This window comes from Ischnura elegans, chromosome 3 (genome assembly GCF_921293095.1).
Source record: "Ischnura elegans chromosome 3, ioIscEleg1.1, whole genome shotgun sequence".
Classification (NCBI taxonomy): domain Eukaryota; kingdom Metazoa; phylum Arthropoda; class Insecta; order Odonata; family Coenagrionidae; genus Ischnura; species Ischnura elegans.
In genome coordinates, this window is record NC_060248.1 from 106,781,483 (window position 1) to 106,807,686 (window position 26,204).

Consider the following 26,204-nt stretch of genomic DNA (forward strand, 5'->3'; position numbering starts at 1 on the left):
AGGCATTATTTGTAATTCCAGATATAATTGGACAAGTTTCTAGCTGAATTATTAGTCATCTTGAGCTAAATTGTGAATGTAGTGAACTTGCATGGATAGACTACTTTTGATGCCATATTTCAGAATAATCGTGATTAAAAGTGCAAGTCCAAAGTAAATTCAAATTGAATCACATTTTCTGTGGACTGACTAGCAATTTCTCGCCCCTCAAGAATCTACACCTATGTTAGAAAGTGGTGGGAATTTGTAGCAATCACACACATCCGAAATAGTTCACAGTACTCAACAATTTTCAAAAATTGGAAAATCCTGGAACGCGCCTTAAAAATAGCATCGTATAACTAACTTCTTCACAGCCCGACTCCAGAATCGACCTTCTTCAGCTGATCGAAGACTGGTATGAGTATAAAATGGAAATAAACGAAAGAAGCAGCCGACTGCGCTGCGAAAGAATTTCCGTTCCCGTCGTCTGGACTTCCTCGAGTCGCTTGATGAAAGAACGAGCCATGAATCGAAAAACACTTTCACATGGACACGAGAGACTGGAAGGCCTCCGCGTGGCTTCCATCCTCGATGCCACCAACGCCCGCCGTCTGGATGAAGCCGAATTGGCGTAAACGGGAGCAATCGGAACCAACTAGTATATCTGTCTGCACTGATGCATTCCTCCGCTCGTTTGGCAACTCGGATCGCTTGGGAAACACGAAAAAAAAAGAAAAGTGCAGAAAGTGGGCTGGGCGTGGGAAGGAGAAGAGAGAATGCGATACTAAAAAAAGAAGAAAAAAAAAGATTACGATGACTAGGAGAAAAATTCCAAGCCGAACAAAAGTTGAGCAGCTCCCTTGAGGCTTATGATGTCGGATTCCTTCGTTCCAACAGACCTTAAACAGGAGAGAGGACCTTAAAGTGATGAAAACATGCACTTTGTAGGGAAGGAAACGCCTTTTAGATAAGGTTTGGCGCTTGAGCAATGATCAAGGTTAATTATTAAACTGTCATCGTCGCCCTTTTAATCGAAATGGGAAGAAGGGGTAAAAGTCCTTAAAATATCTCAAGGTATCAGAATCACCGCTTCCATAAATGAAATATTCCCTATATTTCAGCATTAACAATTTAATCGCCAGCAGTTTGAGGACTAACTCCATCGCCACCGAGCTGATAAATCCTGTGCAGATCCTTCGCAAGATGATAGAGCAAATCATCGAAGCGTCGTCTCTTGAACTTTTTGCTCGGAAAAATTCCAATATGACTACATCCTTAACATCCGCCGGGGAAGCACAAGATGCTACCAATCTGTTACTATGTCGTCAAAAGAGTCATATTAACAATAAAAGCACGCCGTGCGAGGAAGAGAGCTCGCAATCACGAGAGCCCTCGATTTCACTCGCGGGACATGACTTTGCGGTCGCAATCGACTCCTTCACTTCCGCTACTATCATTTTTTTGTATTTATTTTCAGGAATTAATACATAATAGTATACATTACCCGCTCAACTTCCGGGGGAGCATTTTTCCTGTCGCGTACACTGGCAATGCGACGAAACGGACAGAGACAACTGGTTAAGCACCGTTCCCGCCGCGAGTTGAGGTAGCTCCGTCACAAGAAAACAAAAGAGGATCGTCACGCGCACTCTCTTTCAACAAAACACGCACGGGATCACACCACGGAATGGACAAAAAAACTGCACTGTTTAACACGTCACACGCACTGCTTAACGGCACTGTTTAGGAGGTGGAAGTATGGATTGGGATACGGAGACTTGTCGTGTGGAATAGGCAAGGGGCGATCGTTTAATATTTTTTTTTAATCCAGGTTGCGGGTTGGCCTTTTCTGTGCCGGCCGGTGTGTGAGCGGAGCAGACGCGTCGCCGGCCAGCCAGCGCGCACCACGCGGTGAGGAACGGCTACGAGCCTGGGAGAGTGAGAGCGCGTGTTGGTCCGTCTCTCCTCTTGGCCGTGGGGAAGACGGCGAAAGACACGCTGTTCAGGACAGAACCGCGGCGGTTCTTTCACTGCGATACGCCTGCCGCCTCCAACTTTTCCTCACGGACACTCAGACGAGTGACGCGTGCTTCTTCCCCCTCCTCCTCCCACTACTACTTCCCTCCCCCGCCCCTCTTCTTTTCCAGCCAAGCCTTAACCTCCACTCTTCATATCCTTCTCTTTTTTTCTCTCTCTTCATTCTCTCTCTCTTCCGATGCGGCCAATCGTGACGCTTCCCCGTGACGTAGCAGAGGCCGTGTGAGCACGGTTTGAGGAGGTGGGGAGCACAGACACACACACACACATATACACATACATATACGCAAAAAAAATAAAAAGGAAAAAAAAACAAACGGCGGTCTACGTGGGGTTTTGCAAGTTTCCCTCACGTCTCGGGACGAATGTCGGACCAATAGCCATCCCGGACGAAGAGAGTTCCAGAAAAATACGTGTTACAATTGCTGCTACATGTTAACCAACGGATGTAAACTTTGAAAATCACTTTGACAACATATACAATCGATGTATGAATGCATCGATGAATCTATTCGATGTATCCACGATAAAAACCACAAATGGTAATTTCCACACTTCAAATCAAAACTCAACTACCGACCATGGTTTCAACATATGTTGAAATTACCATTTGTATTTTTTAACGTTGATATCACTATGACAAGCTCAGAAGAGGAAATTTCCGAAACAGGGTTCATGCTTTATATATGTCTATTAGTACAGAATACTACGTAACTATCCATCGTGCACTGGCACCACTGGAATTGAAAATAAAAAGAGACGAAAACAGACGGAGAGAGGAGGAAACTTGGAAAATAAAAAAATGAATACGGTGAGAAGAAGATTTCGCGGGAACTTTACAGGCGTCTGCCGTCCCCCACGCTCCCTGCGTTTCTTTTATTTCTTTCCTTGGCTCTCACCCACCTTTCTAGAAGGAGCGGTGGAGTTTATACCTGGAAGCTTCGGGGGGAATCTTCGAGAGCGTGCGAAAAACTTGGAAGATGCAATTTCTGGAAATTACCCCGGGGGAATTTCCTCTCCTTTCGACTATTCATTATAACGAGCGGGAATTACCCCCACGAGTCAATGGCAGAGGGAGAGAGAGCGATAATGAAGAAGACACGGATGGTGAAATACCCGGAATATATTAAAAGTGGTAAACCTATTAATTGTAAGAAATCGACAGCATCGTTTAACAAGAGCTTACCTAGTATCATAGTTAGTGGGGTCAAGCCAAGTTCAGTGGCGGCTCGTGAGACAAATGCTGGGGGGGGGCGCACTCCCCCGGGGGTCATAGTTTTTTAATATTTCGTGTATTTTATTAAGTTTTTACGGCAATCTAGGAATAAAATTTTGTGATGCCATATGTTCCGTTTATTTCTACAAAAATACCTTGTTTTCCTAATAAAGCTTGATTAATAAATACTAAATGCAGTAGACTCTCGGTCATACGGATCGGCTTAGTCTGGACTCTCGATTATACTAAACAATGATCTTGAAGAATAAAAATATATTTGCTGCGGTATTTTGCAAATACAAACGAAAATACGTAACTTTAGGTTTTAGCGCCTAAATTCTTCGTGCGGATATGCCCGTAATACACTTATGTTGTTCATTTTGCAATCGCAATGCGTTATTTGTCAAATACATTCAACATTTGCAAAGATTTAGGTAGCAATGACACTTGTAACACCTGAGGAGGGAGGGGAGTGTCACTGACTTCCACTAGGTAACAAACACTACTAGAATGCGCGCGCTTTGCTATTGCAGATGTAAACTTTGATTGCTGTGTACGCGTTGCTTCTTGAATACAGTATGATTTAAAATCAATAATTAAACATTTCTCACACATTTTTAATAAAATCTGAAATACTCACATGCCTTTAGTTATATTGCAGAAGTCCATCCTTCTTTCCTTTTGTCCAGCGAAGTGATCAATTACACGTTCGTTGAAATCAGCGCCGGACAACAATTTCTTTCCGATTGAACACATGGTAAGGGCACTAGTCTATAAATAAACAAGGGACTTAATAAACAAGGGACGACACAAAATGAGCCGACGAAAAATACGACCAAAAGAACAAGGTGCCTGGACACAGATTTGGGGACAATTTTTCCCTATATTTCCCCTATAACAAAAACGAGCACTGTTGCTTAATTCAAAATTGTCTTCTTGAATGTACACACAGCACTAAGAAACTTCTTAATCGGCAATTAAGCACAGTTAACCCCTCAAAAATGATGTCTGAACTCATTTCACTCCGTTCTTTCCGAGAGTCTTGCCGTTACTATAAGGAAGACTCAAGGGAGATAGAAGTCGTGGTCCACTAATGCTGATTCAGCTGAGGGACGAATTTAAGGTCAGCAAAGGAATTCAAGCAGACGTCACGGACCATCTCCTTGAGTCTGATTCATATGTGGTAAACACGCGAAACGCCAACGGTTCGCACTTGGAATAACCATATCTTCGAAATCATTGCCATGATATAATAGAATATAAATTCTAGATCGTAAAAGAAGACGACTCTGAACCACAGATAGGAGCTGTAAGGATATCCGCACTGATATGAACTCTTCGAAGCCACTTAAATCAGACCCAAGGGGACATTTTCCGTCAGACAGCTACCTCTCTGCCGCTGAGGAATTAGGTGAACATGAACTAATAGAACAAGGATGGCTAGAAAAATGATGACCCTACACACAAAAGGTGCATTGTACGCGGAACTTCTTGACATTCATTGAATAACTCCATTTAAAATCACGTTTTACGGGTTAAATCATGTTTAATCCTTCCCTATCACGCACGCACCCATTTCTTAAATTATAAATCAGTGGGGAATGTTAACTGATTTTCCTAATACTGCAGGTCTTTTGATAAATTTATCTGAAAAATAGGTACCGCATTTCTAAACATCGGGAAGATATGAATACATTGTTCAGGCCTAAACATTATAATATTAGTTTCCCCAAGGTTCTTGAAATTCGTAATCATAATAGAACTGTGGCAAATACTCGGGAATAGTTTTCCTACATCAATACGGCCTTTAACTGGTTGATTTTATGTGTTCCGGAATCCGAACACCAAAAAAACGCAAGTATAATGGGATAATTTATTTTCTGTAGCAATACCTACCAGTAATTAAAAATTAAAATCGTATAACTACACCCAGTACAGTGACCATTCTGATTCCGTACGTCCCTTTTCTGTGGCAGCACCAAGTAGACGCCAGATTGTACGCCCGCCGGCCTGCGCAGCGATGTCAACTCACACGTCGCTCTGCGCATTTTCGGACGACGTCCCAAGAGTTCCATAAGACACAACGTTAGACGCGTCATAGCACCAGCGGCCCCCACCACTACCACTCTCCACATAACTGCATGGGGATGGATTGGGACGTTCTGGCCAGCGCCCCACGGCTACAAATACGAACTTCTCGCGCTTTTTCTTTTCGTGTTTTTCCAACACTTTCGATGTATGTGACTGAAAAAACACTTTGATTAATTAGATATATAATTATAAATTCATGGATATTTATTTTTTTTTACTTTTTCAAATATTTGGGAGGGGCGGCGTCCGAGAGTCCTTATGGGCAAGCCGCCACTGGCCAAGTTGTGACATTAGGTTATGAGATTATTTCCTTGAAAAAATAGTTTTATTTTAGTAACATATCTTATACTAATACATATCACTTTTCGTGTGCTTGATTTGTTGAATACTTTCATTTCAATTCAATACTGATTTTTCTTAAAGACTTTTGCAATTTTTGCTTCAAGGGGGGGGCAGCTGCCTCCCCCCCCCCGCCCCTCACTTGGTACGCCCATGTCGTTTAAAGCAAATTATTTGAGGTGTTGGATATTGCTGGAGAACATCTTTTACGATATGCTGCACGATGTGGAAGACGTTATGATATTGGTTAAATTAAGATACGGCAATACTTCCGCTCAATTTTAACCAGCATTTTAATTATTTTCCGGTACCTTTGCATAAGGTGATAATAATAGTTTTTGATTTTGGGCACTTGAAGCATTAAAAAAAATATGTTCAACAAAAATTTTACCCTTGTGGATGAGGCTAATTTAACTAAATCAGCTACCTTTTGAACAGCGTGCGTGGATTTCAAATTCTTCAAATTTGATTGCTAAAATGCAACGGTAACTCTTAAGTAACGATTCAAATGCAACGATTTTTGGCACGAGCTTTGGAGTAGATTAACGTGAAAATTTAGGGAAGATTAAGAAAAAATCACCAAAGGCACAGTACACCAAGTGTGATTCCGTAACTTTCACTTCGCTAAATCACGTACATTAGTGGGTGGGGCGCTTTGAAGCTGATCGATAAGTCCTGGGCTAAAAACTCGGGTGAAGCCTTCGGAGACCCTCAAACAAAATCCTTAGCAGGTGGAGTGGCTTGGAAAAGGAACTGCCCCTACCCTAACCTAAACGTGTGAAATCCACACGCCCATGTCTTATTCTGTCGCGAGCTCTACCCTCACCAACCAATAGCAACTCAAGGGTTGAATCAATGATTGAGCGAAAGAGAGCCTATGCCAATCCGATATCTCATTACGTTCACGTGTCTTGATTCTCTTAAAGTGTTATTTTACAGCTTTGGTAGCTAACGAATTTGTCCCTGAGAAACCAATCCCCGAGACATTCTCTTCTACTTTCTCTTTCTATTTTATTATTGCATGACGGCTAAGGGCTAATATTTGTAATTGGCAGAGCCATTTAGTAATATCTCGGTGATGAATGGTTAAAAGCTCCTATTAAGCCCCTGGGAGCTCTACGGGATATGAAGCTGCAAATAAAAAGGACAAACTTTCCGGAGTGAAGGCTAAAAATTTGTTCAAGGCTGTTGTAAGTATCTCGTGGTGTTCAGCGTTTACCGAATGGTAACACATTATCATTGCTGGTGGCATTTTGATGTATCCATTGTTTAAATTCCATTTATTGATTCATAACGTTACTGTAATCATCTATCTATTGTGTAGGTCATTGATTTTAATCTGTTAATGTCAGTGTTAGAATTCTATAACCCATATTTCTCCACGTGCGATTAAAAGTATTGTCCATCTGACACAGCCATGCTTTACATCTCAGCTGGCCCTCTTTATCTTCTGTTGGAGGTTAAATTATTACGGAAGTCCGTAAGTTTACCTATAATTCGTCTGTTAGAAGCCTCACATGTACAGGTGGCGCTGCGCTGCAGCCGGTTTCAGAAACGGTATGACGGCGAAGTCTACCGTACTTTAATCTTTAACATTCATGGTACAAACCGTGTGATATTCACCGATCGCAATCGGAGCAAAAGGAACTGAACTGGCCGATACGTGATTAACATAATTCCAAACGTGAGCTAGGCGAGCGAAACCCAGCCATTCATCGCAGAGGATGGGCGGAAGAGAGACATAATTCACCGTTCTTTCTTTGATTGAGCATTATTACTTAATTTTTCTCTATTTTCACTACCACAAAATGCGTTGCAGGATCGCAACCTTCTTCTCACGAGAAATGATACCAAGAAAATTCGGAGAGAAAATTTACTCAGGAGATGTGAAAAATATCCTTCATTTCCCGGCGTAAAACGGTAGAATAGATCATGAGAAGAAGACAAAGGAAATAAACTACAAAATATTTAGAATGATTTAAAATTTCATTCTTTCCTCGCGCTATCAGCTATAGTAAAGGCTTCTCCGTTCATAAAAATAACGGCGGAATTCGTAGGGACGACTCCTTCCATGTTATTTAATCTTTTTCCATTTTGACAAGGTTGGATTGGATGGGTGAGGGTGGATCACCCCACGCTTAGTTATAGACATGTGAATATGACACATTCAGGGTAAGTTTGGACAGTCTAAAAAAATCAATCCCTCATTTAAAGACAATATAACTTTTCCTGGTAGTGAAACAGGGAAAAAATAATTTAATAGAATGAAAAGTGGATTAGAGAGATCAACGAATTGCGTAGACAAAAAACTCAAAGGGATTAATTAAAAGTCTGACATGGACCATATGACCCAGAGTAATAACCCCGAAAAGAATTTAACCAAAACAGTATTGCTGTGATTATACTTGGAGGATGCGAACTGCACCTCATGCCATTTACAACTGGAAGAAATGGCATTCAAAGATGCATGGGCGTACCCAAAATCAAAACTAGGGAGGTGGGGGGCAAAATTTGATGTAGTCGATGAAGTAGTAACTTTTTCTGCACTGAAAAGATTGATGAAACCAAAAATTTTAAGAAAATTATGACAGCAATTTATTAGTTTTTATAATTATTTGCTTGAAAAAAAAGATTTTTATTTAAGTTCCATGTCTCATACTAATATCATTTTTTTCTTCAAAAGGAAAATTTGTTCATAACTTTTGTTTTGTACTAAATTTATTTTCGCTTCCTGGGGGGGGGACAGTTGACCCTCCCTGCCTCCCGCTGGGTGCAAAGAAATGGAGAAGAGAAATTACGCGTCGACATGAGCTAACTACAAAAGGGGACAACTGGGGGACAACAGCTTCACGTCCCATCTCACGGACGGTATGCTAAACTTGCAAGTGCCCTTCATACAACATCGGCTCAGGGATTGATCAACCTCTGAAAAATCTCTTGCAATACCGGTATTTGAACCCATGGGCAAACAATACAGCCAATACACCTACCCCGATCCCCCATTAATATACGGAAGAGGCGAAAATTCCACTGAGAAAAAATCATTCGCCTTGCCCGGGATTCGAAACCGAATTCCCCCATTTCCGGTCGAGTGCTTTAGCCAGTTAAACTACCGAGGCTTCATTTTCCTTTGTGGAAATTTGCGGACTATACCGGAAAAGATGGTGTGTACTACGTAGCGTATTATGCGATTAGCAGTCCAAGTCGTGCGACACTGCGCCACCGCCGGAAAGGAAAGACAGAACTTTGAACACTACTTAGAGGCGTTCGCTCTCGACTGATGTAAGTATACCGCGACATAATTCCGCACATTTTATGCCTTGCTGGTGACTCCGTGAAGTTATCACCTTGCCTGGTCCCGGTATTCTTAACCCTTATAACACAATGTTGCTTCTAAGCAACATCAAAACTGTTTAAAGTTTCAGCTCTATTTAGGAGATATCTACACTACCTATTATTATTTAGTGTTCATTTTAATGACGAAATATTTAGCTGCCAGGATAATTATCATTGAGTGTAAAATTTTCAAGTTTTCAAAATGAAAAATCTTGAAATTTGATTTCTTCCAGAATCAGCTCTGGGTTAGAAAGGGTTAAATTACACGGAAGAGCTACTACAAAGTAAAACAGGTTACGCAAGCATAGCAGGGTATGGTATTTGGAGGAGGCGACCGACAGCTGAGGTCATTTGAACCATTTAGGAAGGGTAGGAAAAGAGGGTGGAGAGAAACCCGACTTCAGCAATAGCCTGCTCCTTACGAAAGGCGCCATGGCGACCAGGACTTATCTGCACATCGGACGGATGGAGTGCTGTTGTAGTGATGGTGACCTACACAAAGCACTCAAGCAGAGATAAAAAAAGCAGTCTCTGAAAAATATCCACCACCGCCCGGGGTTTGAACCCGGACCCACATGACGGCAAGACAGCATTCCAGAAGCCATACCAAACCGATCCCACAGTTATGCAAGGATATTATGCAAGTACGATAATATAATTGAAATGATGCTAGGCAGGTATGAAAGGAGAAAGATGCAGATAAGAATTCCAGATGACGTAAGAGGGACAGAGGGTATGGGGAAGTATGAAAGAGCCAAAAGCAATAAACCACTGCGCAGGAAGTGCAGAGTCGACCCTGAAATGAGGAAGCTACGATAAAAGTTTCCCAACATCCAGCGATCAGCTGATTAAAAAGTGAATGGTGACGAGCTACCGAATAATATTCCTGTCGCGACGAAGGAAGTTTTGCCAGCAATAAATATCATCTTAATGTACAATTGCATGCTGTCGCAGAGCATAAGTATATGCAAGAACCCCTTTCGGATGAGTGGCTCCATGGAAGTCTGTCTATGTCCTTGAAGTTGAATCGCAAATAACCATTTGAGATTACAATAGAAGCAACTGTCGAAACGTCGCGACGTTTCTACGGCCAACTCTTCGTAATGCATGGGACGGCTAGCACAAGATGAAACCTTAGACATATTCCTTCTATAATTTCATTAAGTGACGAAATTGTCGTTCTGTCATAACCAATAGATTCAACGTCCATTCAATGTCACGCTTCTTCATCCAAACGTAACAGGGCACATCGCTCTCGCCCGCTTCGTCTTATTTCGTAATGTATTAATTCCGTAAAAATATTACACCCAGTTCATTTTCAGTGGTAAAATTCCCATACTTGAGGAACATACAGATATTGTATATGATAAATTACTGCACTAGAAGTTTTAAAAATATCAGTACTAACTGAATAACAATCGTTTCTCCTGCTTTAGGGTTATCAGAATGATGTCAATCATGCAAAGGCGAAGGATGCAGCTTGCTTCACGTGCTAACCTTCCAAGTTTTCACTAGCCGGGTCCCATCAGCAAAACGGTGCACGTGGGTGTCTAAATACTATAGAAAACGATAGTGCGAGTCGAGCCTAACAAGAGACTTTTGTAAGCAATCAGCTTCGACTTGTTAACCCAGATTTGATTTGGCAAGCCTAGCCTCCAATATAATCGCTATTGCATGAGATCAATGATCAGTCAACGGAGATGGAGAGATAAAAAGAAGAGTTTTCACGCGGATAGCTCTGATGAATACCACCATACCACAAGGGGACTGCATAGAGGAGACCTAATTTCATCCCATGGAAGGCTGATTTCTGCTGCCACTTCGGTCGCATTTTAATCAATTTTCAAAAATGTCGGCGGCGCGGTGATGAATGCAATACGATCCACTTTTTTTCAATAATTTGCAGTATAATGTTTGTAATTGGAAGGATAGCATTGAAAAATTATGAATTTGATAGATCGCAACATCGTGTGCACAAATTTCCGTTACTAACCCCAAATATACCTTATTTCCCCGTGAATCTCGCGTCGATTTGAACGTCAGCGACACGGATGGCGACTTTGGTAAACTCATTTAAATCCGCGGTGGTCGACAACACATTTAGAGGCCGACTTGAGGATCCTCTTTTTGCAATATTCGTGATTTAGACATTAACTTGTACGAGCTAATGTACCGTGCAAAAAGTATTTATAGCAGTCAGCTTCGATGCTTATACCCAATTTTAATTTTACAACCCTAGCCTCAAAACTAAGTGTGTGAGGTCGATGACCAATCAACAGAGAAGGAGAAAAAAACACAATTTTCGCACGGAAATCATCAATGAATGCCACCTACAGGGCGAGATAAAAAAAAATAACTCCCGCGTACAGCAATTATAATCGCCGTTTGAAGGGATTGGTGGAGGATATCAGAATCACACAAGCGGGCGACCTCATGGGGGTCTAGAGGGGAGAGCTAATGGCACAAACTGGGCGCGGAAAAAACGTCCCACTTTTCGGGCAACGTGGTATCATTTTTTTTTAACACCGGGGCGTTACAGGGGTTGAGCAAGAAATTGGGAGCGTGGATCAGAAGTGACGCCACCCGAGTTTATCCTGTTTTCATATTCACCAGCAGCGTCGCGCCATCAGCATACGTGACGTTTCCCTCTTATCTCTGCCCACTCCGTCAAAAAGGCCCTTCCAATCCCTCCACTTCCTTCCAATTAACCTAGTTCGTTGTTCAAAAACCACTCTCGCTCCCATTTAGTAGCTCCGATTCTCAACCATTCTAATCGAAAATACCTCGAATGCATTGGCGCAGCTCGGAGAAATTAATTGGATTAATATTACTTATGGAATGGTGTAAGGATTGATAAAATATCTCTTATTAAGTCGTAAAACTCATCATTTTCAACCATTTATCTTTAAAAAAAATTTCTAGCCCCCCCCCCATCTTCCGCTTACCCTGGTGGGTTTTCCATACCCCCGAACCACATAAGTATTTTTTACGCCTCAACCCCCCCCCCCCCCCCCCAAGCCTTAATTCTGAGCCCCTGCTCTCATGGACGTTTTTTTGTTGCGCGCTTTTTCTTCGCTTGCTTCGTCTGTTTGACCGTAGGAATCTTGTAATTGATATTTGACTCACTTCCCCTTATCGGATCGTGTTGAAATTTTGTACACAACTTGCTCTAGATGACAATAAAATATTTAAAAATCATAAATTTGTACTTTTTCCATTGTTAACTTATTAATTAATAAAATTTCATATGGAAAAACAGTTTTGAATTTTCCCGATAGATGGCGTTAGTCATAAACTTTTCGGCAACCATTTCTTTAACAGCTCAGGTTAAATTGATCACATTACTATTATTATTAAAGTATTTCACCGATTAAGGTAGGTTTCAGTGGAGTACTTAAGAAGAATTCAGGGAGCCTCCCTTTCCTTCCAGCGCTGCCTTCTTCATTTTACAATAAAGCCTACTCCCTTTAATTCTGTCTAAAAATCCTATTCTGTTCCTTCCCCTCCCTCCGTTTACCATGAACGTTCTACTCCCTAACACTGCTTTAAATATCCCCTCCACGCTAAATACTCGCTCCATCAATGCCCTCTGTCTCCTAAGTATCTCATCCGATTCACCAAAAATTAGAAAATTAAAATAAAATAGTAAAAGAACACGCCCTTAAAAGATACAATATAAATTTCACTAATAACTAAAAAATAAACTTTTCACCACTCGGGGAATGAGGTGTAGAGGTGATTAAGTTTAGGTATTAATTTTGCGTGCCAATCCTTACGAACTTATTGCGGTTAACTCCGCTGAAGAGGTGGTATGTATACACTCATCGGAAGCAGGTCCATCCAGCTGGACAACATTTTGAGTTGGTGGTGGTAGTGATGACCGGAATTGACATTCAAATCACTTCGTTACTGTGACTAAATCACTGACTGCTACTCATCAGTAACGGTGATTCATAACTGTGATTGCGATCACAGACGAGAATCACTCATAAAAGTCAGCCGTGATTTGTGGCGCTGCTATTCCTGCTATTTTGTCCAATCCCAACGAATGAGCTCTCCACAAAAGGAAGGAATAAAATTATTGAAAATTGGAAAATTAGGCAAAATATTTTTTTGGGGGACAAGTTCTGATTCTGAGTTTATATGACGATAATAAAGTAAATTTGATATGGTGAAGGAAGTGATAAGAGGCAATTATTAAAATCCCGTTAATTTTACACTACAAAATAATATTTAGTATAGATATTTCCTAAATAGAGCTGAAAGTTTACACATTTTTGATGTTGCTAAGAAGCAACATTGGGCTATAAAGGGTTAAGGAAGCGAAGATTGTTGCCAAAGTAAAAGGTTTTAAAAAGAGACTCGTCATAGAAGCCATAGAAATATCTAAAGAGGAGAAGAACAATTTCAACAGGGACCCCGGCCTTAAAATTAGCCGTACTTGGCAACCCGTAATCAGCAAAAACAATCAACGACCTACTCCTCCAACCTCTCGCTCCCCTCCCCCCACCATCTGAAACGGATACCTACATATATGAATTTAAATTCCCACTTCTTCAGAATCCCTTGAGAAAGCGACCAGAATCGGTCGGGAAACGATGGGGCCACCCAAAAATTGACGCGGCGACAAAGCCCAAAAGTTATTATTCAACAGTTATCTTCGATAAGAAAAGCCATTAACCCTATTGGCTAAGACGTATGAGTGGCTGGATGTCTACACCTGAATACATTTCATTTAATGAGTGTCCTAGGCTTCGCACGTCATTTATCCCCAAGTTGAATAAGCTCCGATGTAATAGACCAATATAATGCTGTTTTTGGGTGGTATGGTAAAATAATGCGTAAATAAATTATCCCGGTAAATTCCCCGGTTTATTTGCATTAACTCCCATTTCCCTAAGACGTGAGGTAAGTTCGCCACTCCAATTTTTCAACCTCTCCAAAACGTATTAACCAACGGCATCTGCTACAAACATTACTTTTCTTTACGCGAGCCAAACCTCCCTTTTCCCCTCCCGTGGCACCGACCTTTGACCTATATCAGCAGGGCATTACGGCGGCACTCCTCAAGGGTCAAACACAGCGAGAGTGTAGAGCACAACTTCGCGTAAACCTGGTCGATACTTGTCTCCTATAGGCACCACTTCCTAGACTCCTTGAATCTTCCGATCCTTTGCAGGTTGCCGCTCAAAGGGTAAAATTATATTTGAAGTCTTATGTAAGAGAAAAAGGATACAGCAGTAAGTACCTCAGGAAGATAACTGCATTATCAAAGCAGGAGTTCATGAGTAGGGAGGAGCTCATGAGAGGATCGTTATGTAAGAGTTTGAAGAAAAGGTTGGTGCGGAGTCTGATCTGGAGAGTAGCGCTTTGCGGGAGAAGACTGGAGGCTTTCGAGTTGTAGGTGCGGAGAATAATGGAGAGGGTGAAGTGGACGCAGAGGAGAAGGAACGACGAAGTGCTGGATATGGTGGGTGAGGAGAGCCAGCTTCTAGGTGAGACACGGAGGAGACAGAAGTAATGGATGGAGCGAGTACTTAGCGGGGAGGGGCTGTCGAAAACAGTGTTAGAGGGTAGAATGTTGGGTAAACGAGGGAAAGGAAGGAAGAGAATAAGATTTTTTTTACATAGAATGAAAGTGAGTAGGCCTTATAGTGAATTGAAGAGGGAATCCCATGAAGGGACGAGGACTACCAGAATACTTCTTAAATACTCCATTCAAACCTACCTAATTCGGCAGAATACTTTAATAATATTAAGTATGACTGGGTGGTTAGCGATGACGTAAGATATACGGAAAAAAATATATATTGTGTGTAACAGCTGACGGTTGACCTCCCTAAAAGTTGGCGAATGACGATAACGATGTAGGAATGATATTTATAAATAACGGATATGATCATGATACACAGACAAGTTTCAACTCATCACGCTAACGCTATACCGTTCCTCTATTAGGTTTAACTTAGAGAAATTAATACGATTTTTAGCAAAAAGTCGAAGATTTTCCTCCATAAAATGGAAATTGTCTGTCGCAGAAACTTAGGTCCATGTCATTGAGTAGGAAATGTTTTTTTCATTAAATTATGCCCATCATATTCCTTGGTCAACAGACCGAATATTAGTTCTACATGATCGCAGCTCTCCACTCTATTCTCCCATCAACAAATCTTTACACATTTACGATTTATTTTCTATCTCATCCTTCTTTGCATGTTCCATGTATAACATTAGAGGATTTCCTTTTTTATTCTTGCCATATCACTTGGCCCTCGACGATTGTCTCCATCATGTTTCAAGATATGGGTAACTAGTAATTGCTTCGCCTTCCTAGACAGAGATAAAGAGGTGTACAGTTTGTGGTAGCTATGAGTCACACGAGTTAGAATTAACGAGCTGCGAGGGGAGAAAGTTTCTCGGAAATGACGCTGGCTGCGAAAACGGCGATAAAGTCAGAGTAAGCATGTATAACACTATTAAATACACTAAGGAAGGCATTATGACAACAAGTTGGTAATGAAGGCAGTCGAGAAATCCTCTGATACTTCCAAGATTTTCCCGGCTATTTCATGATATGTATTTTACGTACAACTAATCTTAAGAGAAAAAAATTATGATTAAATGTGGTTGTTGGGGAGTTTTTGCGACGCTTCACCAATTATCTGAACTATTAAATTTCAATAAATGAGCACCAAAGATAATAGAACGTTCGTGTCAATGAGTAAAAACCGTAAAACCGAATAGCGGAAATGTATGAGATTCTTAAGATGTCCTCTTTAACTTATAGGTAAACCTTAAAACGCATTAACCCACGAGCTGAAAGGTCAACTAATAGTAAAAGTAAACTTTCAAAAAAAAAAAAGGAAAATTTAAATAAAATTTAACTTTAAAATAATATCAAAAAATTTGAAATTGAAAAATTATGACTTTTTTATTAACCCTCTCTGACTTAGAGCTGTTTCGGGGAGAAATCATATTTCAAGATTTTTCATTTTGAAAAGTTAAAAATTTTGCACTCAACCATGATTATCGTCGCAGCTAAATACTTCGTCTCTAAGTTTTAAACCACAAAATAATACGCAGTCTAGATGTTTCCTGAAATTTATACATTGTTGACGTTGCTTAGAAGCAACAATGGTTTATAAGGGGTTAACGGACATTAGACGCCATCTACCACGCTTCAGAGAGCTAAAAGCAACAAACCGCACGTACTACCACCTATCGGCCATTAAAAAAAATCAAATAATGAGTCAAATTTAATTTCAAAAAGCTATTTTCACTGAAAAGATGTCGTTATCTCTATAAAAATTACAATTTAATGTACCAATCAAATATTTTTCCCGTGACGAGATGAAGAATACGACCGTTTCACCGTTCTCATAGTTTTTCGCGAGTTCTTCTTCACTCTTTCGACCGTAGAAGCTAAACGCTTACGTTTAAACAATTTTTTATGATTCAATGTTATAGAAGAATAAACAATGAGCAAAACGATATATCACAGGACCCTATGGAGCTTCGGCAGAATTTAATAAAAATGTATCAGTTCAGCGTTCCACCGTTTATGCCCCGATAATAGTTGCGTTGGGTTTTTCTATATTCAACCTAGAAAAAAGTAGAAATCAATGGTTTAAATTCTGAGCTGTCAAAAGTTTTAAAGTAGTGTTTTATCAACTAAACCCACGCTAATTTCCCGCTGGATTCAACTAGTTTCCGTGCAAAATGATTTCTATGACCGTCGCACAGTGGTTCAAAATCGGAAAAAGCTGGTCGAAAGTCATTTTTTCAACTTTTTTGGAGGAATTTTTGAAGGTACTATTCGTATTCTACACTATCTGATCTATGATACTGGCTAGTACTACGACTATTTTGTGGCTCATTGTAGTTTGTATAAATGGTCAAACATGAGTCATCCGGGATAAAAACGCCTGACGCGTAAAATCACTAATTTTTAGAGAAGTTCACCTTCATATAAAGAAGGTTTCAGACAATTTATGAACTTAAAAAAAAATACAGAGCATAAATTGGTACCTTCGTGTACAACTACTAGTGATTTCTTATATTTCCATAGTTTTATAGTTGGAAATAAAAATGTTTAAACTTTATGCTATTTTTACTTGAATTTTTAAATATAAATAGCAAAATCGTTTTGGGCACCTCCGAGCCCCCCGGAAATTTTGACGCGAATTGAATGTATATAGTCTATAGATTCTATATCAAAAGAAAAATCTTGCTACTATTTGCTACTTTGGCCTCAAGATGGTTTTATGTTGAACGGTGCAATGCGCTGCGGCGACAGCCGCCAGGCCGACCGGGCGGCGCGCCGCCCGGTGGCGGTATTGCTAGCACAAGAAGTTTTCCGAGGAAAGGTGCCACGTTTATTTCATGTTATAGTGCTACTTGGCTTGCAATACGGGATCTATTTATAATAGATTTTTCATTCATTTACTGCGTTTAGGGCTTTCCAGTAGCCCCAGCGTATGATATTTAGTGAGGCTCGACATTCATCAGAAATAATCTTTAGAACAGCAATAGTGACGGATATAATCGAACTTATGGCCTGTGCAACATATTTTTCAAGAATTTTTGGATTTTTAACTTTCACAATATCCAGAATACCCTTTCGTCGTCACCCGTTGGGAAAGGGGACTCTTCAAATGTATTTCATAGCACGCTAATTCACTGGAAGCCGTCGCACGGTCGATAATGATTATTATTGCCAAAAAAAAGGGTAGCGCCCGGCAGCAGTTTTCTTGCTCTTCAACGAGGTTTACCTGATCTCATCTTTGTCCTTTAAGTTTGCTAAAGTGGAAGCTAAAGTGTTTAAAGTGTGCTAGGAATATTTTTCTCTCTGACTACCCTCAATGTCGCCGCATACCATCTACCAATATGGAATGGTCAACTAAGGAGGAATTCAGATACGGAAGGGACCCAAGGCCGAAAAAAATAAAACCACCAAAGGAACGTAGGCGTGAAAAAATCCTAACCCTAAGAGTCAAACCTCGTAATTAAGATATAAGATCCTGGCAGGTCTTCGAGGTTCCGAGAACCAATGAGTGGCAATGCCTGGACGGTCCATGCCTTCTCTATCATTGCCACGATGAAAGAGAAAGGAAACGATGAGCCAGAAAAGCAGATGATAATGATGCACAGAGAAAAGCATTCAGCGCTCCCCACACAGAACGCACAATCGCTAAGAAAGTACATAAATCGGGGCGTGAGTGGAAGAATATCTTCCATGAGCGTCCGTCAGACGCTGCTCAGAGCAAGCATCCTGGCATCAGCTGGAAAAATATTCGAAAAATACGAGCATACAAACAAAGGCAATTAAGAAGCACAGAAAGAAAGCAGGCAGATATGTCTCGCCCGCGCACGCTCGAGGCATGGCATTCAGAGGACTCAGACGGTGCATCGCATTCGCTGAGAGAAGGACCACGGGCATTTTAAGTCACGCCTAAGGCGTTAACAACGCATTTGCTATAGTCACAAATTCATGAGTGAGGACAAAGTTTGAGTGTGTGCGAGTTATTTAGAGATATCCTTCGTGAATTTTTCGCTTTGAGTAATATTGAGTTCAGTCGGAAATTAGTCGAACTACGTGATCGATGGAAGGGATAAAAGGGACGAACATAAATATCCTTATTTATGTGATATCCCATAGCCTTAGTCACAATATTCAGTAATTTAATTAAACTGAAAAAAAATATTAAGAGAAAAAGTTAGAATGCCTAAATATTTGCTTTCAATCCTTGTACTTACCTCACCAAACAACTTGAAGGTCACTGATGCGACTTTCATCTACGCCTTGAGGGCATTGACCATATTGTATTTATTTTGAATTGTTAAGCAAATTCATTATAAAAATTAAAGTATCGTAGATTATGCATAAAAAATTTAACTTAGGCTGAACAGATAAAAATTGTATACGAACACAAATTACCGTTGCTTTAAAAACGGTCAACTTTAATTGTTTATATAATTTATAAATAATATTAAATTTAACAAATAACAGTCACAGATATGAAAAAATACCTCGATTTATTTGATGCGTATCAATCTTCACCTTGAATGAATAATTGAATACAATATCTATTTTTAATATTTAATTGTTTAAATAATAGGCCATTTAAAAACAATAATATCAAAGATACAACAAAAATAACTTCAAATTCGTATTCAGCGGACAAAATTCTTCTAAATAGCTTCTTCATAATACAACAGTGACTACGAATAAGAGCGGTAATAATTTCGACCACCTTTTTTCGATTTTGAACCACTGTGCGTCGACACTGACCTAAGCAGTGGCGTAACTATGGGGGGAGGATGAGGGAAATTGATCCCCCAAAGCATCAGAGATATAAATAAAATATTCAAAACCATTGCCTAGCTTTCACTTGTAATAACTGCATCTGCTTAAAGTTAAGTTTTTAGTTCCAAAATGATGTAAAATGTATATCCTGGCATGTCATTTTTTTTTTAATATTCCCGAACCCCCCAAGGGGGAAAGGGGGAGTCGCCACCCCAGGCAATCTCATCCCCCATCCCCAAAGCATAATCCTAGTTACGCCACTGTACCCAAGGGTACTAGAATCTCACGTTCAGTACCCCCTGAGGTATATTCTTTTCTCTAAACCCTCCTAATGATCCCCAAAAATAAAGTGTATTTTTCGAAGAACTTTAAAGGTTGATAATCGGTTATGTAACCGGATAAAACGAATTTACAAAAACAATAGATCGAATAGGGAGCGACCTTTTTGGTGCACTGTACATTCCTGACGCATTTTTCCGGACGACAATAATCACTCTCTCGTCTTCCTACGAGAGAAATCAGACCGGGATGAGTCATCGGCTGTGGGTCCATTTCACGCCGTTGAAATGACGTAACATCTTACGTTAGTCACGATTCAGAGTCACAGAGATACACGCGGATGGTATCACCCGGAAATGAATGAACTCTCCGTGTGGTACGGGGAGATACCAAAGGACATTTAAGAGGATGCATCATTTCCCATTGACCTGCCCTTGTCGTTGGAACTGGTTAAAAAATGCATATCTTTGACCTTAATTAAATGAGAGCTTCGAGCGAGTATCAGCCACAAGATAGCGCAATCTCAACGATTTTGAGATAAACTGTTTTAGACAAATTTAATCAAACATTATTACGTTCAACCATAATTATTTAATGTCTTTAAAAATAATTTAATGCCCTGTTAGTACTATATGATACGCTGAAAATGAAAATATTTCTTTAAATGAATATATGAAAAATAAATAATGTTACTATAGTTATTTTCTTTTCGCAGTTTCCCGGAAGAAAATTGTTTCCAATTGATTTAGCGGGTTCTACACCACACATGACTTACATCAAATGTATTATTGTATGGCCAATCAAAGCATTATTATTAAAGTATTCTACCGATTAAGGTAGGTTTCCATGGAGTGCTTAAGAAGAGTTCCGGGAGTCTCCCCTTCTATCATGCACATACCTCTTCATTCACAATAAGACGTACTCCCTTTCATTCTATCTAAAAATCCTATTCTTTTCCTTCCTCTCTCTCGTTTACCCAACGTTCCACCCTCTAACAGTTTTCAACATCCCCTCCCCGATCCATCCATACCTTCTGCCTCCTCCGTATCTCATATAAAAGCTGCCTCTCCTCACTCACCATGTCCAGCGCTTCGTCGTTCCTCCTCCTCTCCGTCCACTTCACCTTCTCCATTCTTCGCCACACCCACATCTCGAATACCTCGAGTCTTCTCTCGTCCTCCTACCTAAGTGTCCACGTTTCTGCACCGTAAAGCGCTACACTCAAGGTCAGACTCTTCACTAAACTTTTCTTTAAATTCTTACGAGGTGAACTTCTCATAACCTCGCGGAACCGATTTCCTGTTCATGAACGCCTCCTTTGCTAACGCTCCTCCTAATATCCTTACTGCTGTATCCGTAGTCGTCTAACGTACTGCCTAACTAGTTGTACTGCTCAACCTCCTTAACTTTTTCACCACCCTCCTTTCTCTTAAGTCTCACATTCCTCGCTCGTGGTGCAATTGCGTGTGGAAATCAAAGAATACAGTCATTAAACACGATTTATTTCGGATTTTAGAATACTTGTTCAGTTATTTCTTCTTTGAATATTGGAAATAGGATATAGGGAAATTTTCGTATCCTAGAAACCGTCACTGGGAACTTCCATTTGTTGGGGCGTCGTAATCGTAGCACGTAACATTGACATGTCTAGTTGACGTTTCCAGTTAACTCGAAAGTTTACCGACACATTGGCATTGTGACTTTACGAACACTAGTCGTCTTCATGCTTGGAAGGTGAGTTCGAGCGAAAAGAGCTAAACTGGGCGCGTCTTGGAAAAAAAAGGGACGAAGGTGATAACGACAAGAGTCAAACGATTGTTTTCAAAGAGAAGGCATTTTGCACGTTCGTGGAAGATTAGCTAGTCAACAAGAGAACGTGGGAGGGATTATTTGATTAGGCCCATGAATGTTTTAGAGCTGGAGGGCACGGAGAAGATTTCTTGCTTTTGAGAGTAGTCTTAGATTCCTTTTAAGTTTCAATCTATAGAATCCAAGAATCGCGCGCAAAAAAGCTAAATTTTAAATACTCAAAAAATTATTATTTGTACCAAAAAAGGTATTAGGAAACGAGAGGGCTGTTTTTAAACATTCTTCGAACGACGGTTAGTTAATTTATAGCCATTGCAATAGGGCACAATCGACACAGAAGGAGATATTTCGAAAATCGACAGTAATACAATGGCCACATATATAATTGCTACTCCTGAAAGATAAATCAGAGAAATTAAAGACACAGTTGTTATCAAACAACTACAACAAAGTAACTCATGAACTCAGAATTATCCATTTTGTCGGCTTTCCCATAACAAATGAAACACACTGTTATTTTAAATATCATGAGCTGTTTCAATTTTCATGCAAGGCGCTAATCACCAACCATTCAACAAAGGTTGAAACCGATTATTATTAAAGATATTCTACCACTTTAGATAGATTTATATGAAGCATTTTGTGAATCATACCTGCTGAACCCCTTCCCAAATGGAAGTTTCTATTCAATTCCTAGTTTGGCCTATTCACTATCCTCCCATCAATAAATCCTACTTCTTTCCTCTTCTTTTAAATCCACTTCACCATGTCAAATCTTCTCTATATAAACATCTCGAGCGCAGTATTTTCTCATTCGATTTTCTTAGCACCCAATTTTCCAAACCGTCAAGCGCTAGACTCATTCAGGCTCTTCTATAGCATTTTTTAACACTCTGACATAATGATCTTCTCATCAATTCTTCGCCACAAATAGATAACCATTTTTCTCAAGCAGTTTTCTTCGTAACATTCCGGCTCTTGCGTCCGTTGTCCAATGCTGCGGTGCACATTATAATTTAACTGCTCCAGTTTAAGCCCATCAAATTTTATGGCAATCCTCATGTTCCTTGCTCGCTGTGCTTCACAAACAGCATATCTTTTGGTTTTCTATTAATTATTTGTCGATCCACAATCCTCGCACAGTTAAACTTCCTGCTAAAAAGTATCCGCCTAAGCCTGCAAGCCTCCAATCAAAATTAACTGAGGTAAATCCCAACTACTGATGCATGCGTCTTTATGGCCAATATCACTTTTATATATGTTTAGTTTATTTTCTGTTTTTAAGTTAATTTGTTGTTTGCTTTGTTTATTTGTGAGCATGTTTGTTTTTATTTTGATTTATTTTATTTCTTTGTTTGAGACGATGCTATGGTGATAAAAGATAAATAATGATTGTTAAGGAGAGAGCCATCTTGAAGTGGATGTAAAATAGGATTGAGAATAAAATAGAATGTCATGTGACATTTACATTGAATTTAATCGCTGTGAAACGTTACTACTTTAATTTTCATTTAATTGAAATCAATTAAAGAAGTCATCTGAAGGTTTACTCTACTGTTGCAATCTCACCTAACGGTTATGTTTGTCTTAAATGGGTCACGTGGTATTCCAGGTGCCTAACCAAGGAAAATAAACTTGTTCTTTCGCCGTAAGTTGATAATAAGGGCACTTAAACCCACGGAAAGAGGCCAGTATCCAATTTGCCAAAGCGTTCTCATAGCGAAAGAAGTGTATAATAAAGCATTCGTTTCGTAAAAATAGCCACACATTTGCTAAAAATAATAATAATAAAGGATGTCACTAAAATGGGAATCACTCGCGAGGAAAGCAGATTTTATTCCTCTCGTTATGGCAACACAACGCGTGACCTTTTCAGCAAACATTCACATTCGTTCTCAGCAACCCTTTCTCCCAAACCAATTCCCGTCCATTCATCGTAAACCTCACCATATTCCCTGACAAAACCCTTAACCAATACTTCTCCCCTTTCTACTTGGCAATTCCCATACTCTTTCCTCCTGCTCAGCGGACCATACCGCCACCCCAAACGCTTTTAGGGTGACCAAACCTTTTGACGGAGAAAATCGTTTCTCATCCACAAAAATATCACTTCCTCCTTGTCTACCTCTATTGCTCATGGCGTCAATCATACATTGGGACTCCGCCACCCGCGTGGCATTATCTGACCCCTTGACCTCTCTAAACTCCCCTTTTCTGATCACTTTTGCCTTCCGCCTCGAATACAACTTTTTTGCGACATGGTCAAATTCACTATCGTCACTTCCAGAAGTTATTTATTTTAACGCTAATACCAATAATTTAATCAGGATAAGACTTGAATTTATTCACCATGCGTTTAATAATGCTACCAAATATGATAACTTCCATGTTAATCTACAAAACTTACGTTAACATCAAACCACAGATAAATTTTTATCCGTGATTCTCTTATTTTCCTTTCAACCCTTAATATTTTCACCCAATAATAATTTCCAAGCTACTACATTAGCTACAAAAAGTTCAAGAGGGTACCAAGTAGGACTAAACGCTACTCTGATATAACATCTTATTGCGATAAACAACGAGTGAGTCTCAGGCACGTTAATGTTGATGTTTTGGAGATATTAATGTGCATCGCAACCCGTTATAGATACTTAATTGTTTGCATGATGAATCCAAAATAATAAAAAAAAACTTGCAACCTCATAGTCGGTTTTGAGCCGTTGTACCAAGAAAAGCATTAATCGAAAGTCGCTAAGAGAGAAGCGGTAAATAATTACGAAAGAAATTAATGAGAATTATACGACGTAAATTATCTATATGATAAGTAATTTTTTTCTTGTCTTGACCTCTACTCAGTGGCGGCTTGCCCATAAGGACTCTCGGACGCCGTCCCTCCCAAAGATTTGAAAAAGGAAAAAAAATTAAATACCCATTCAATTATAATAATACATCTAATTAACCAAAGTGTTTTTCCTATCAGATGCATCGAAAATGTTGGAAAAACATGCAAAAATAGCGCGAGAAGTATGGTATGGTGGATGAAGTATGGAAGTGGTGGGGGCTGCTGGTGCTATGACACTTCTAAGCTTGTGCCTTAAGGTATCTTGGGACGCTGCCCGAGCATGCGCAGAGCTACGTATCTAGTGAGTTGACATCGCCTTGCCGGCCAGCGGCCGTATAATCTGGCGTCTACTTGGTGTTGCAGTGTTGCAGAATACCTTGTTTTGGTGACCAGTTGATTTATTGGGTGTACATTTTTTTATCGAATGAGTGATTGGTATATTTATTATAGAAGCTTTATTAAGAAAAATAAGTATTTTTGTTAAGTAAAACGGAACATAAGGCATCACAAATTCAATACATAGATTGCCTTAAAAAATCATTAAAATATTCAAAACTGTTGACCCCCCGGTGAAGTGTTCCCCCCACCCCCAGCATTTGACACACGAACCGCCAGTGTCTCTATTTATTAATGATCAAAAGTTCCTGGAGTTTAGGCCAAATGATAAGATAAAAATAAACATTTACCGAAAATTTCACCAGTCTTTTCATCATTAATGATATATTCAGTAACTCTTAAGAGCTTACACCCTACCGGTGCAAAAACGTTGACTCTAATTCTATTAATATCAATCAAATGTTAAACGACTTTAGAGCATCCTTATTTAAATGACTCCTGATTTAATATTGGAGCGAGTTTAATTTAAAAATACCTCCTCTCAAAGAAGATCAAGCAGCGAGATCCGCAATCTCTTAGCGACAGAGTGTCAACAAGGGAATGAATACCTGAGAGAGAAAGGAGATTCGGGTATATTCATTTCTGGCCGCTTTCCCTGGAACGACTCGCTGTGAGAGGGGTGAAATGTGGAGAAGAAGTCACTGAGCATTTCTTTCGAGAGCTCCGATATCTCAACTCCAGTGTTTGCACACACGAAAACGTTACTCTCCTCCAAGAGGTAAACATCTCAACCACAGTCAAGCCCGCCTCTTCCAACATCTTGTCCTCTCGCCTCCTCTGCATTTCTGGCCACTCCACCTACGTTTCCTACTCGCAGCGATGAATATTTAAACGGACGCCAACGCAAAAATCTTAATCAGAACCGAATTTCGATTCGTCTCAAAGCTTGCTGAATTTTTATTCACGAATTTCGAGACTAATTATTTATGCAAATGAAAGAGAAAGGTTAAAAACATATTCTGAGAAGTGACTTTAACTCATCTTTTAGTGGAAATAGAAATGTTAAATTGAAAATTAATATCGGGAAGCGTGGAAGCCCTGTAATTAGTGGGATAGGCTGCTGATTTAAAGGCCACGGGTTCATATATCATTGCCTGAACTTCTTTCTTCTACCCTATTTTCATATCCTTCCTAAAATGCCACTTGAACAATTCCCAGCTCTCTAAACCAAAATACCCCTTTGAACGTTTAAATATTTTGTTTTTTCATTCATTTTATTCTCTCTAACAATAAGCTGTCATTGAATTGAGGTCAGCCAATTTATATATCTTTGATCCGATTTTTGTGGTGAAATAAATAAATAAAATGCCGGGTAAAGCCTTCCGACACCCCCAAACAAAATTCTCGAAGTGCGAGGTGGGTTAGGGAAAAGAACAGCCCCACCTACACTGAATGTTTGATATTCACATATCTGAGGATTAGTCAAGGGTGGGCTCTACCCTCACCCATCCAAATCGACCTCCGGGGTCAGTTACTGAGTGCGTAAATGCAAAAATCTCAATCCGAATCAAATTTCAATTCATCTCGAAACTTGCGGAATTTTTCACGAATAGCGAGACCATAAAAAT

At 39.9% G+C, this 26,204-nt stretch overlaps 1 protein-coding gene across 2 annotated transcripts in view; it reads right to left on the bottom strand.

Moving 5' to 3' along the window:
• Positions 1-26,204, bottom strand: part of LOC124156323 (sodium bicarbonate cotransporter 3) — a 621,570-nt gene that overhangs the window by 461,734 nt on the left and 133,632 nt on the right. The window contains exon 1 of one of the 2 annotated variants that reach the window (XM_046530805.1): positions 1,487-1,977. The exons of the other annotated variant lie outside the window; for it this stretch is intronic. Coding sequence (XP_046386761.1) covers positions 1,487-1,509 — 23 coding nt within the window. The 5' untranslated portion in view covers positions 1,510-1,977. Of the gene's footprint in view, positions 1-1,486; positions 1,978-26,204 lie in introns of those variants that run through there. 2 annotated transcript variants of the gene reach the window in all.